This window comes from Prunus avium, chromosome 1 (genome assembly GCF_965620075.1).
Source record: "Prunus avium chromosome 1, drPruAviu1.hap1.1, whole genome shotgun sequence".
Classification (NCBI taxonomy): Eukaryota; Viridiplantae; Streptophyta; class Magnoliopsida; order Rosales; family Rosaceae; genus Prunus; species Prunus avium.
Genome location: NC_142284.1, coordinates 12,834,058 through 12,847,753, shown reverse-complemented (window position 1 = coordinate 12,847,753; position 13,696 = coordinate 12,834,058). Strand labels below are relative to the sequence as shown.

At 36.6% G+C, this 13,696-nt stretch overlaps 3 protein-coding genes across 3 annotated transcripts; all 3 read left to right on the top strand.

The window, feature by feature from the left end:
* The first annotated feature begins 399 nt into the window (after nucleotides 1-399).
* Nucleotides 400-3,629, top strand: LOC110750464 (endo-1,3;1,4-beta-D-glucanase-like). Its single transcript, XM_021950804.2, has 7 exons — nucleotides 400-705; nucleotides 1,245-1,266; nucleotides 1,740-1,866; nucleotides 2,169-2,259; nucleotides 2,461-2,550; nucleotides 2,844-2,944; nucleotides 3,265-3,629. The coding sequence occupies exons 1-7, from the start codon at nucleotides 558-560 to the stop codon at nucleotides 3,421-3,423; spliced, it is 738 nt and encodes a 245-aa protein (XP_021806496.1). The 5' UTR covers nucleotides 400-557; the 3' UTR covers nucleotides 3,424-3,629.
* Nucleotides 3,630-4,491: 862 nt separating this feature from the next.
* On the top strand, nucleotides 4,492-8,198 carry LOC110750465 (endo-1,3;1,4-beta-D-glucanase). Its single transcript, XM_021950806.2, has 7 exons — nucleotides 4,492-4,773; nucleotides 5,353-5,374; nucleotides 5,849-5,981; nucleotides 6,292-6,382; nucleotides 6,587-6,676; nucleotides 7,132-7,232; nucleotides 7,776-8,198. The coding sequence occupies exons 1-7, from the start codon at nucleotides 4,626-4,628 to the stop codon at nucleotides 7,914-7,916; spliced, it is 726 nt and encodes a 241-aa protein (XP_021806498.1). The 5' UTR covers nucleotides 4,492-4,625; the 3' UTR covers nucleotides 7,917-8,198.
* A 2,528-nt stretch (nucleotides 8,199-10,726) lies between these two features.
* LOC110750463 (endo-1,3;1,4-beta-D-glucanase-like) lies at nucleotides 10,727-13,315 on the top strand. The gene is made up of 7 exons (XM_021950803.2): nucleotides 10,727-11,010; nucleotides 11,424-11,445; nucleotides 11,833-11,953; nucleotides 12,309-12,399; nucleotides 12,507-12,596; nucleotides 12,771-12,871; nucleotides 13,014-13,315. Exons 1-7 carry the CDS (start codon nucleotides 10,863-10,865, stop codon nucleotides 13,152-13,154), a joined length of 714 nt encoding a protein of 237 aa, XP_021806495.1. The 5' UTR covers nucleotides 10,727-10,862; the 3' UTR covers nucleotides 13,155-13,315.
* The last annotated feature ends 381 nt before the right edge of the window (nucleotides 13,316-13,696 follow it).

Below are 13,696 nucleotides of genomic sequence, written 5' to 3'. Positions count from 1 at the left end.
TGTGATTTTCAAGTTGCAGTTCATATAGTCACTCATGATGTGGTGGAATCACATTCCCTGTTTAGCTTAACTAATAGTGGTAGGGAACTTCTTTGTCGGGAATATGGTTATGTCGCCTAACTCATGTTTATACGAAGCACAATCGTGTTCATGTTGTTATCATCTAAATGTTATGGGACAAATTAGACCGAATATCGATCCGAAGTGTTCTTTGTTAGTTTGTTTATTTATTTTCGGATTCGTCCCGCCTTGTGACCAAAAACATGAAATTGATGACCAAGTTCCATGTTTCCGACGTTCTATAAACGTGTAACTCAGCCACGTATATACTTCCAACTTTTGGTGACGTTTGAGATGATGCAAACAAATGGGGCACCACCTTTCTTCTTCAAATTTCCAATTTTAGGCTGCAGAAGCTGCAAAGTTTGATTTTGATTCTGACCCAAAAAGATAAAAAAGACAACACCTTTCCAAGATCCTGATTACTTAGAAAGTTCACGCCTTTGATACACAGTGGTGTGTGTTTGTGCATTTTGTGATTCAGAGAAGAAGAAACGATGTCAGGCCCTCAGTGCTGCTCAAACCCTCCAACTATCCACCCATCAAGTGGCTCCGGCCATGTTGAAAAGATTGGTGGTCTCGACTCTTATGTCACTGGCTCCCCTGACTCCAAGCTTGCTATTCTTCTCGTCTCTGACATTTTTGGTACTTTCCCACCACTTCAAAAGCCTATCTCTGTTTTTTTTTCTTCTTTTCGTTTGGTTTATTAGCTTGCATTTTTACTTCATTCTGTGATATGGGTTTTGTTGTTCTTTCCTTATTGTGCATTTGATGGGTTTTTGGTTCAATGGCCACTGATTTTTAGGCTGTGCATGTTAATGGATGCTCTGATTTTGTTTGGTTTACTGCTGAAGGTTGGAGGAATCAGTTTATGTCATTTTCGTTTCCCCTTTCCCTTTGTGGGTTATCTGCTTCCTTCATGATGTTTGATATTCTAGCTTCAATGATGTTCAATTTGGTCATGAAAATACTTTTATGATATCAAAACTTTATTTTCGCCTTTGTGGATACTTTTAGTGGGATACTTATCTTTTTTTATTTTCTCTGTCAATTGAGAAAGAATGTTCTTTTTAAAATACGATTATTGATTTGTATCTGATTATCCAAATCATCTTATATAATTGTTTGCTGTGATTTTATATCACCACACTACTTTTAATATTACATGTTGCTTTGTCGTGCAGGATTTGAAGCTCCAAACTTGAGGTATGACTTATCTCATATCTGTTTCACTTTGTTTACAGCGTATTCATTGTTCGTGCATATAGTTCAGGCCCCTCTCTAATATCGACTCCGGACCAGCAGTTGCTCTTGCTGATTAAATTTGATGACTTGGTGTGCACTTTGGAATAATTTGCTTGAAGAGTACAGTCATTGAGGGTAAAAAAAGGTTATAATAGGTCTATATGTAACTAAATCTTGAAAAATAGTTACAAAGCCATTAGTTTCAGGCTGTCTATCAGATATAACAACTGTCGAATTCCCTGCCTTTTTGAGGTTTTCTGATGCTTTGAAGATCCCTACCTTTATTTAGAGTGTTCACTCTGTAATATATATGAGGATGAAAATTCATCCTCCCAGTTCCTGACATCAGAGATTTTCTTTGAAGGACAAATGTGTGTTGAATCGCGTTTCTGTGTTTCCATAATCTTCTACACTCTTGTACTTCCATTTTGAAGGAAGCTTGCTGCAAAAGTTGCAGCTGCTGGGTTCTTTGTTGTTGTCCCTGACTTCTTGTACGGAGACCCTTATGCACCTGAAGATGCCAACAGACCTCTACCTGTTTGGATAAAAGATCATGGACCGGTCGGTTCTTTTGCTATTACTTTTACTTTTATGTTTATCTATTTTGTTCTGTTTTACAATCTAAGTACTTTTACAAGTATCATTGAGTTTACATAAAAATTTCAGATTCTTATGTTTATAGATTCAGCTTGGCAGTCCAAACTGTTGTTATGTTAAACTTTTTATAGTTGTTCACTGCTTGGACATTTTGAGACAACGTTAAATGTTTCCCTGATAATGTGGTGTTACAAAAGTTGCTATCAATATTGGATTATTCAAGTATTGTAAAAAAACTTAGCGTCTCAATCTTTTTTTGTTGATAGGCCAAGGGATTTGAAGATGCAAAACCAGTTCTTGGAGCTTTAAGAAGGAAAGGTTTTTCTGCAGTCGGTGCTGCAGGCTTCTGTTGGGGAGGTGAGTTAATTTTCCCTTCTTATTAGCACTTCGTCACTATGTTTCATTTTGCCTTGCATTGAAACAAAAATGTCTCCTATTTAGATTTTTTTTTTGTGCTAACATTTATGCAGTCTCTTTACTTATCACACCCTTATTTCATTAGATCAACCCATATGGAAAATATTGTTCGGTTGACATAGATTGTTGTCCTGTTCTCAGGTAAGGTTGTGGTTGAACTTGCAAAGCACAACTTTATCCAAGCTGCTGTTCTCTGTCATCCTTCATTTGTCACTGTGGATGATATCAAGGGTAAGATTTCTGTATGTCATATTCAGAAAATGCCTACCTAGTTACCTAGTTGGTATAATTATCATTTTAAACAAGTATCACAATTAGGGTGCTACTATTTGCGCCCACACCTGATCCCTCTATGCCTACCAGCAAATTTTGAAAAGAAAAAAAATATATATATATATATATATTCTTCTCTCACTAATTATTGTTTTCAAGTGTGCAGATATTTGAGGAAGACTATAAATAAATAAAACAAGGTAAAAATCAGTCACAGTTTAATGATCTATTCCTGGAATTACTTTTTTCAGATGTTAAGGTTCCTATTTCTATACTTGGAGCTGAGATTGACCATATGTCCCCACCTGAAGTCGTGAAACAATTTGAAGAGGTTTTAACTGCAAAGTCTGAGGTAGGAGTATCTTTGATCCAAACAATCTTCATTACTAGTGCCTTTGTTTTTCTTATATATTATGGCGTATAATTATGCCATGGCTTCTAGTTATAGGTAGAACTTTTCCTTACAAGATCAGATACCATTTTGTTTGAACTTTTACTTTTGTTCTTTATTCTTTAAGAAACGATAGGAAGATACCAAAAACACCCTATTCAAATTAGGGTTCATAGACTCTCAAGACCTTGATGGGGAAAGAGGCACCACTGTGGTAGCTAGCTGGTAGTGAGAAACATTTCAAATTTCTTGAAACGACTGTTGGTTTTCTGTAATCACAGGTTAAAAGCCATGTGAAGATATTCCCAAAAGTGGCACACGGGTGGACCGTGAGGTACAATGTTGAAGACAAAGCAGCTGTTAAGTGTGCTGAGGAGGCTCATCAAAACTTGTTGGAGTGGTTCTTGAACCATGTCAAGGGAATCAGATCATCACTGTAGTGTTTCTTGAACCATACCTGGACTTTTATGTTACGATATATGTATTTAAAGAACTTCTTGGTTGTGGCTTGGGCCTCTCTCTAGCTAGAAAAAAACTCCGACTGCATATCCTGATCCTTCGCATTTCTATGCATCCATCTACCACTGGAAATGTCCTATGCCTTGCCAAAAATGAGAGTTATATAGACATCATAATTTTATAATAATTGATGCGCTATCTTTTTTTCAGAAACAAATAATATTGTGGAAGGAGGAATTTGAACTCAACACTTCGAGTGTAGGGTGAATGCCCTTAGCCAACTAAGCTCTTAAGTACTTTGCAATAAATTGATGCACTTGAATGAAAAAAGGACATTTGTTCCACTCTTAGAATTCTAGTTCAATCATTTTCGTTTTTTGGTGTGGAAGGGATAGGAAGGAAGGCCGATACATTCAACACTTCAGAAACTCACCAATTTTGGTGTTAAGGAATTGTCAAGTTAGGACTTCATTCAATAGAGTGGTGACTGAGTGTTTTTTATTAGTTTTATATAAGTAATATTAAGGAGGGAGAAATTGAACCTAGAACCTCAGGTGTGGAGATAGATGCTTACCATTTGAGCTACAAACTCTTGCAAATATTAAAAATTGAAGATAGAGTGTTATTAAAATGAGTAAAGTTAAAATATAGCTAAAAACACTATAAATGGTTTTTTTTCGATACAAACACTGTAAATGATATAATTTTATAAATTGCACTATGGAAATTGTGAAATGACGTATATTTTGGTGCAAATTAAACTCAAGAATCCGATGCTCTAAATTTCACGATTTTTTCGATACGTCATCTAATAAATTCTGTGCTTAAATTGCCAAACAAGGGAATTGTCAATTTCTCCTTTTAAATTCCCAACTTTTAGTTAAATTCTGAGTTATTTTCCCATCCAAACGGAGAATAGAGTTAAAGTGGTAAGCAAAAATATTTCCTATTTTAGGAGGGAATCATTCTAGTTATACTTTTTCAATTCCTCCATAAATTTCCAACTGGCTTCTTAAATTCCAAAACTTTGGCTAGTCGTTGTCGTCAAACTTGCGCACCTTTTTTCTTTTTCTTTTTTGTGGTAGTTGACCTTTGCCTTCATCCGTAACCTTCTTGCTCATTCGAATAGAGAGGGAGAGAGAGTGTGTTTGTGCATTTTTGTGGTTCAGAGAAAAACAAACAAATGTCAGGCCCTCAGTGCTGCTCCAACCCACCAACACTGAACCCATCCAGTGGCTCCGGCCATGTTGAGAAGTTTGGTGGTCTGGACACCTATGTCACTGGCTCCCCTGACTCCAAGCTTGCTATTCTTCTCGTCTCTGACATTTTTGGTACATTTCCTCCCACCCACCACTTCAAAAATCTATCTTTATTCATTTGTTTCTTCATTATATGATATGGGTTCATGTGCCTAACTGCGTATTTGAGTGATCTGTTGGTGTTTTTGGTTTATTGGGTACTGGTTTTTCAGTTGTGTATGTTAATCGCTCCTCTGAGTATGTTTGGTTGACTGATGAAGGAATCATTTTCTGAATTTTCCCTTTCCCTCTTTCGTCTTTGGATTATCTTTTAAAAAAAAAAAAAAAATTCTTGCTAGTCTCAATTTGGTCATGAAAAAAAATGATATTCGTAACTGCTTTGTGACGAAAGCTTTATTTTTTGCCTTTGTATGTTTACTTGTGTCCCCCCCAGTTTCTGTTTCTTTCTTCCTTCCTTCATTCCCCGTTTGTTCCCAATTGGGAATTCGAAACTGGGGTGAAGGAAGTAGCGGTATTAGTGTAAAATAATTGAGTTTCAATTCTTCCTTTCTTCCAACTTCAAGCCATCTGCCTCTACCATAATTGCTTGCTTTGATATATTATCAGGACACCACACCCCTTGCTAATATTACGTGTTGATTTTCCATGCAGGATATGACGCTCCCAACTTAAGGTATGACTTATTCCCACATCTGTTTTCCTGTAGCTACTTTATTTCTTTTTGCATAGTGTGATAGATAAGTTCTCTCAATTGAATTTTCTAAATGTTTTCCCTTTTCCAATACCAATTCTGGACCACAAACCACACTTTGCTGATTAAATTTGATGTCTTGGTCAACACTTTGAAATAACTTAATTAAAGAGTACAATCGTTAAGGGAGAAATTAAAAAGATTATACTAGATTTATATGTAACTAAATTGTGAAAATATTTACAACCATTAGCTTCAGACTGTCTATCAGATGTAGCAACTGTATTTTGAGTGTGGACACTGTACCATAATGAAGGATCGTTCGTTCTTTTAGTTTCTAACATTGGAGATTTTTTTCGGAGAACAGTTGTGTTATTCCCCCGATCAATCATTATATCATTTGTATGATTTCATAATATGAGATACAACTAATGCCACCTGCCTTCTGTTGTGAAGGAAGCTGGCAGACAAAGTTGCAGCTGCTGGCTTCTTTGTTGTGGTCCCTGACTTCTTTTACGGAGACCCTTTTGTGCCTGGAGATGATGGATCCTATGCCACTCTACCTGCTTGGTTAAAAGATCATGGACCGGTGGGTTCTCTTATCATGCAGGCCAAGATTCTTTTGTTTATTTATAATTCAAGTACTTTTACAGTGTGATTCTTGAATTCACACAAAAGTTTCAGAACTTTTTGCGAAGTTCTTGGCTTTTCTTAAATTGAAAATGTGTGTGGGTTCAGCTTAGAAGTCCAATTATTCTTGTTGCTTTTAAAGTTTATATGGTTTTTAACTGCTGCTTCCACCTTTTTGACGAAAAGGAATAAAAAATCTGATTTTGTGGTGTTTTAAAATGCAACTGTTGAGTGTGTCAGTATTGTTAAAATGTTGAGCTTCTGAACAGGACAAGGCATTCGAAGAATCAAAGCCAGTACTTGAAGCTTTAAAAAGTAAAGGGGTTTCTGCAGTTGGTGCTGCAGGATTCTGTTATGGGGGTGAGTTCATTTTCCGTTTCTGTTATCTTTATTTCTTTATTTTTTGATTTATTAGTTTCTTTTTCAGTTTAACAAAATCTCTCATATTTCTACAGTTGTCTTTTCCCTTTTTGGATAATTTCTCATTCTTAATTCATTAGTTCAATTCACCCAATATTGGAAATATTGTTTCGGCTGACATTGAATTATTTGTGCTGTTTTCAGCCAAGGTTGTGGTTGAGCTTTCAAAGCATGACTTTATCCAAGCAGCTGTTCTGTGTCATCCTTCATTTGTCACTCTGGATGATATCAAGGGTAAGATTGTTGTATTTAATATTCAGGAAATATTTACGTAATTAGTATAATCATATTGTAATAATTATAATCAATAGGGTGCTTCTATTTGCAGCTAAAATGTCTATTCACACTCACTCTCTCTGTGCCTACCAGCAAAAATAAGATTTTTTTTTCTTCTTCTTTCTACGCATAAACCCGGTTACCCCAATAATATTGTTGGTGAGAATAGCACTGCAAAGAAAAGCCAGAAAAAAAATTGTTTGAGGGGATGTTTAAGTAAATCTCTTTGAGGGTTTTTTGGTAATAAGAACTTTCTTGACACTAAAAAGTGAAAGGAGCACTCGAATTGTTATTGATTTCGACTGGGGAGATATTAAAGGAAGAGAAGAACTGTGGTATTCTAATTGTTGAAAAAAATAAAGTAAAAACAATTCAGTCACAGTTTATTGATCCATTCCTGGAATTGCTTTCAGCGGTTAAGATTCCCATTTCGATACTTGGAGCTGAGATTGATCAGATGTCTCCACCTGAAGTCGTGAAACAATTTGAAGAGGCTTTAACTGCAAAATCTGAGGTAGGTTATATCCTCAATCGAAAGTCTTTAATAACTTTAATGTCTTTGTTGATTTTAATCATGGACATCCCTTAGTCCTTGAAATGAATTAAGATTTTGTCTATCTTTAATGTCATGTGCTATATGTAGAATTATGTCATGACTCATAAGTTATAGGTAGAACTTGGCCTTACAAAATCTTTCAAAACCACAGTTCGACTTGTGCCCACTTTTGTTTTTCAGTAACCATTCTTCCTTTTAAGTGGGCACAAGTCAAAATGTGATTTGCTATCTCAACTTGATGGAGAAATGACTCTTTATATATATGGTGTCATGCATTGTTCGGACCAGTCATATACCATCTTGTATGAGTTTCCCACCTTATTATTAGTGGTGGTGATCAACATTTTGGGAAATGTTGTTTCGGCTGACATTGGGAACACAACAAACGTCTGCTTTAATTAACTCAAGACCTTATTGATAGGTAAAAAAGTACCACTGTTGTAGCTGATAGTGATTAAAATTTAAGTTAGTAGAATAACTGTTGGTTTTATGGACTCGCAGATTAAATGCCATGTGAAGATCTTCCCGAAAGTGGCACACGGGTGGACTGTGAGGTACAATGTTGAAGATGAAGCAGCTGTTAAGGCTGCTGAAGAGGCTCATCAAGACTTGTTGGAGTGGTTCTTGAACCATGTCAAGTGAATTCTATCATCCCTATGAAGCGTTGCATTATCACTTAAGATGGGAACAGTTTGGACCTTATTTTATCAACTGCACTTTATTTACTATGGATCACAATAATGCCTGCAATTTAGGTACCATTTTATGTAAATTTAGTTGCTTGGAGGACAGTTTAGGTTTGAAATGCATTGTTTAAAGTGAATACCAAATGGGATATTCATCATTCAAGTAAGAAACTGTCATGTAAGATGAGAACTACGTGGTGCTTATATTTTTGCAAGAAACGGTGGAGTTGAAGTTGTAGATGTGGACCCTTATTTTCTGAAGCATCTTAAGTTTGGTGTTTGGTAGAGTGGTATGATTCTTTGATAGATTCCAACCTATGCCCATAAAGACTGATTTTTTAATTATTGTAATGGGTTTGAAGTTTTGTTTTCTTAATCAGCAAAGAAATAATCCAAACCAACAATATTTAATTAGTTTTTATTACTTTATAATTACTTTTAATCATATTGGTTCATGAAATTGTCAAACCAACAATATCAAATTTGCATGAACACTGAACATCCTCCAGGTTCATTACCCAAAAAAAAATCTTCACTCTCTTATATTTTTGGAATAATTTTTTTAGAGCGCTAATAATAGTTTCCTATATAAATTGACGGACATGGACACCATTGGTACTTCGTTTTTGTTCTGGAAGTTTGAAAATAAATTTATAGAAATATGTCAAGAACTTTTTAAAATTTGGATCAGCAATAAGGCTAATATTACTAAATTTAGATCAACGACAAAAGCCCATGATTTAAGGTTGAATGTTTAGGGTTCATGGCATCATTTCGCATATTTCGCTTTTGGATTTAAGCTTAAATTGTTCTTTTCAACTTTTCGCATTAGGCTTAGGTCATTCATGGCATCATTTCAAGTGGCCCTGCTCCTAACCAAACAAAGGGTTAATTACAATTTAGTACCTTGTACTTACACCCTTAAGACATGTTAGTTCCCGTATTTTCAATTTTAACAATCGCATACCCTTAGTTTGTAAATTTTTTGCAATGTGGTTCGCCGTTAGGGTTTCTGTTAGATCTCTCTGTTAACTGCCTACGTGGCATTGTGGGTCCCACATTTTTTAATTTTTTAATTTTAAATGGATTAAAATATGAATAAAATATTAAAAATAAAAAAATATCAAAATATCAAAATATCAAAATATCTCCAAGTGGGCTCAAACTCAATAATTCGACCTGACCAAACATGAAAAAAGAAAAAAGGACAAAATTAAAAATTCTCAAACAACGATTTTGCTCAAATTTACCAGTTCAGTTGAAAAAGATCTAATTTGACTCCAACTCCGAAGTTCAAAACCCGAATTCTCCATTTCCTCTCTTCCTTATGAAGCAGATCCTCTTCTTTCTTCAGTCCAAGAAGCTTCTGAGAGAACCCAAGAACAGGAGAAGAAACAAACCCTGAACCCAAGAACCAAGAAAAAAGAAAATTGGATGAATCGTTCTTGCTAATGCTCTCAAATCTCCTCCACCTCCACAACTCCATCGACCCAACAACTTCCCTCCTCTTCACCACCACCACCTCCTCGCTCCCCCTTCCCCCTCGATTTCTTCTTCCCTGCCCCGACCCTAAACTCCAAAATCACGAAGACTGGGAGTAGCAGCTTGGGAAGACGACGAAGACTGGGAGCTCGTGAATGAAGACGGCTTCGTTTTCAAACGCAGGAAGAAGCGCCGGGTCGACCCATCTGCCGACTCGTCGCTCCGGGCTCCACCGTCTGCGTCTGCCGCGGATCTACAGGAGGATGCCGAGAAACTCCGGAGAGAGCGGAAGAAGAAGTCGCTTTTGAAGCTCAAAACTCAGTACCAGGCGGAGTGGGTTAGTGGTGGATGAGCTTCTCTCGTGGGTCAGTGGTGTATGAAAATTGAAAGATTTTGGGTCTTAGGATTTTGCAAGGCCAGAAATTTATGCTCCACGACACCAATTCGGGGCTCAGTTGAGCTGATTTCTCCCTGGAATATTTTGCTTCCGCTGAATATAAAATTACAGTGATGCTTGCTTTTAGTATCATCAGTGCTTGGGTGCGGGTGGTGGTCATCGGTGAATGGGGGAAGAAGAAAATCGCGAGGGCTCTGGTTTTGGAGTTTAGGGTCGGGGCAAGGGGAGAAGAAATCGAGGGGGAAGGGGGAGGGAGTCTGGGTGGTTGCCGGCTGGGGTCTTGGTTCGTTTGGAGGTGGGGGTTTTGGAGGATGGCTGCGAGTGGGCATGGTGGAATGAAGGGGAGAAAATCGCAGCGGTTTGGGAAAATTTTTACACAGAGAGAGAGAGAGAGACAGAGACAGAGACAGAGAGAGAGAGAGAAATTTTTTGATATTTTGATATATATATATATATATATTTAATATTTTATTCATATTTTAATCAATTTAAAATTAAAAAAATTTAAAAATGTGGGACCCACAATGCCACGTAGGCAGTTAACAGAGAGATCTAACAGAAACCCTAACGGCGGAACCACATTGCAAAAAATTTACAAACTAAGGGTATGCGATTGTTAAAATTGAAAATACGGGGACTAACATGTCTTAAGAGTGTAAGTACAGGGTACTAAATTGTAATTACCCCAAACAAATATAAAGAAGTTCCAATGTTTATGCACACAACCTTTTTATATTATATATATATAATAAAAAAATGTACACAATATTTGAATGTATCGGGGGCCAGGATTCTGTGAAGGGGTCACAGTGTAAAAATGTACACAATACAAGTTACAATTGCATTATAGTTTTGTGATTAATACAAGCAAAAACTGATAAATTTGTTGGCCACGTCCGAGCTTCCAAAACTTTCATTGACCGGAGAAATTTTTTCCTTTCTTATAACACCTCTGCCGTCCTTGCTCAATGGAACACTGACAAAGAGTTTGTGCTTTGTGACTCGGAGAATAAGAAAGAAATCATGTCAGGCCCTCAGTGCTGCTCAAACCCACCAGCCCTGAACCCATCAAGTGGCTCTGGCCATGTTGAAAAGTTTGGTGGTTTCAATTCCTATGTCACTGGCTCCCCTGACTCTAAGCTTGCCATTCTTCTCGTCCATGACGGTTTTGGTACTTACCCATCACTTCAAAACTCTTTCTTTTTTGCCCTTGTTTTAGTACTTTGCATCTTTTGTTCAATATATGATTTGGGTTTATTTGCCACACTGTGTCTTGGAGGTGTGTCTGTGTGTTTTTGGTTTAATGTGTACTGATTTTTGGTTGTGTATGTTAATAGGTGTTCTGAATATGTTTGGTTGACTGATCAAGGAATCATTTTTTGTCATTTTCCCTTTTTTCCTTTGCCTATGTGTGTGGATCATCTTTTCTTTTCTTTGCCCTGATAATGTTGAACTTGGTCATCAAAATGAACATTTGTAACTGATTTGCGACATGTCAAAGCTTCAGTTTTTTTCCTTTGTGTGTTTACTTCGTCTTCTAATCTACTATTTACTTGTTAATATTACACGGTGTTTGCCATGCAGGATATGAAGCTCCAAAAGCTAGGTATGACTTATTCCCATACCTGTTCTCTGAATTACTTTTTCTTGGATCTGTACCTTTCTTATGTTGTCCATTGTCTAATATCAACTTTGGGCCTTGAATCAAACTTTCTGATTAAATTTGATGACTTGGGGGATTCTTTGAAATATTTTACTTGAAAAGTACAATTTAAGGGTCATAATAGGTCTATATGCAACTAAACTTTGAAGAACAATCATTAGTTTCAGATTGTCTATCAGATACAGCAGTTATCCAGCTTCCTACCTCCTGATGCTTAGAAGACGTCAGAGATTTTATTTTCGAAGAACAATTGTGCTATTCACCTTTAGTTTGCATGTTTCCATATACCATATGCCATTTAACCAAAGCCACCTGCCTTCTCTTCTGAAGGAAGCTCGCGGACAAAATTGCAGCTGCTGGGTTCATTGTTGTGCTCCCTGACTTCTTCAATGGATACCCTTTTGATGGGAACCTTGCCTCTCTCCCTGTTTGGATAAAAGCTCATGGAGTGGTTGGTTCTTTTGTTTTGATGCAGATCTCTAATTATTTTGTTTACTTGTAATTTAAGTACCTTCACAAGTCACCCTATGTGATTCTTGAATTTACATAAAACTTAGATACTAGCTGGGAAATTCTCATTTTTGGCTGCTTGAAGTTGAACATGTGCGTGGATTCAGATTGGTAGTCCCATTATTGTTGCTGTTTAAACTCTATATGGTTTTGAACTCTAGGTTGTTTCCACCTTTTGTGACAAAAAATAAACTAGGATCTTAAATTGTGGTGTTTTAAAAGTTGATATGGAATTGTCGAGTGTACAAGCATTGTTAATACTTCTAGCTTCTGAGCTCTTGTTTTTATATTGCCAGGACAAGACAATCGAAGATACAAAACCAGTAATCGAAGCTTTAAAAAGTAAAGGCATTTCTGCAATTGGTGCTGTAGGTTTCTGTTGGGGGGGTGAGTTCATTTAGATGATTTTTCTACTTTTCATCCTCAATTCATTGATTCAACCAATATGGCACATATTGTATCAGTTGACATTGGTTTATTTGCCATGTTCCCAGGCAAGGGTGTGGTCGAACTTGCAAAGTATGACTTTATCCAAGCTGCAGTTCTGTGTCATCCTTCATTCGTCACCGTGGATGATATCAAAGGTAAGAATTTTCTTCACATTAAAAAAGGTCTTAATAGAAGCACTCACATTTCTGTTTCATGTGTGGAGATAAAAGAGGAAGAGAAAGAAAAAAAAGTGGTATTTCAATTTTCGCAAGAAAGATTAAAAATATTTTAGTCTCAGTTTATTGATTCATTCCTGGAACTGCTTTCAGCGGTTAAAGTTCCCATTTCTGTACTTGGAGCTGAGATTGATCAGCAGTCTCCACCAGAAGTCATGAAGCAATTTGAAGAGGTTTTATCTGCAAAACCTGAGGTGGGAAATATCCTTCATCAAAAGTCTTATATAATTTTAATGATTTAATCATGCACTTGGTCCTTGGGATGACTTCTGAATTTTTTTCGTTTTGTTGAAAACTTTATACTTGTCGGAATGACTCTGTTTTATGGAACTGCAGATTAAAAGCCATGTGAAGATATTCCCAAAAGTGGTACATGGATGGACCTTGAGGTACAACGATGAAGACGAAGCAGCTGTTAAGGCTGCAGAGGAGGCTCATCAAGACTTGCTGGGGTGGTTCTTGAGCCATGTCAAGTGATTCGCATCATCAGTGAAATGCTTTGTTGACACTTCAGAAGAACACAGTTTGGTGTAGCTTAATTATATTGTCAATTGCTTTATGTATCATGGTTAGATTATGCCCTGCACTTCTATGTACCAATATTTGTATTTAATTGCCAGGCGCTTGGAGTAAAGTTTGAATTGCATTGTTTTTTCTATACAAGCAATGTTGGTGAAAAGAAGAATCGAACATAGAAACTTGAATGTAGGGCTAAATCATCGTAATCATTTGAGCTACAAACTCCTTACGTTAGAAATGCATTATGCAAATACCAATGCATAAGTGACCGATAGGGGTTACTTAAAAACAAGTATTTGCTTGATAAATAGGGATACACTTGGACTTGGACATAGGATAAACAGCCGTCGGTTATAGATAATGAAATTGCATTAACACATATAATATCAAATCTTAATATAATAGGCGAGTATTTCCTATTTTGATTATAGTAAAAAAAATGTTTCAACCATTTTTTAAGCTTACCAAGATTTGTTGGTAATGGCGAGTATTCCCTATTT

Coding starts and splice junctions, on each gene's coding strand:
- LOC110750464 (XM_021950804.2), top strand. CDS start 558: ATGTCAGGCCCTCAGTGCTGCTCAAACCCTCCAACTATCCACCCATCA. Junction 1,267..1,739: donor TTTGAAGCTCCAAACTTGAG/GTATGACTTATC, acceptor TCCATTTTGAAG/GAAGCTTGCTGCAAAAGTTG. Junction 1,867..2,168: donor GGATAAAAGATCATGGACCG/GTCGGTTCTTTT, acceptor TTTTGTTGATAG/GCCAAGGGATTTGAAGATGC.
- LOC110750465 (XM_021950806.2), top strand. CDS start 4,626: ATGTCAGGCCCTCAGTGCTGCTCCAACCCACCAACACTGAACCCATCC. Junction 5,982..6,291: donor GGTTAAAAGATCATGGACCG/GTGGGTTCTCTT, acceptor GCTTCTGAACAG/GACAAGGCATTCGAAGAATC. Junction 6,677..7,131: donor CACTCTGGATGATATCAAGG/GTAAGATTGTTG, acceptor AATTGCTTTCAG/CGGTTAAGATTCCCATTTCG.
- LOC110750463 (XM_021950803.2), top strand. CDS start 10,863: ATGTCAGGCCCTCAGTGCTGCTCAAACCCACCAGCCCTGAACCCATCA. Junction 12,597..12,770: donor CACCGTGGATGATATCAAAG/GTAAGAATTTTC, acceptor AACTGCTTTCAG/CGGTTAAAGTTCCCATTTCT. Junction 12,872..13,013: donor TTTTATCTGCAAAACCTGAG/GTGGGAAATATC, acceptor ATGGAACTGCAG/ATTAAAAGCCATGTGAAGAT.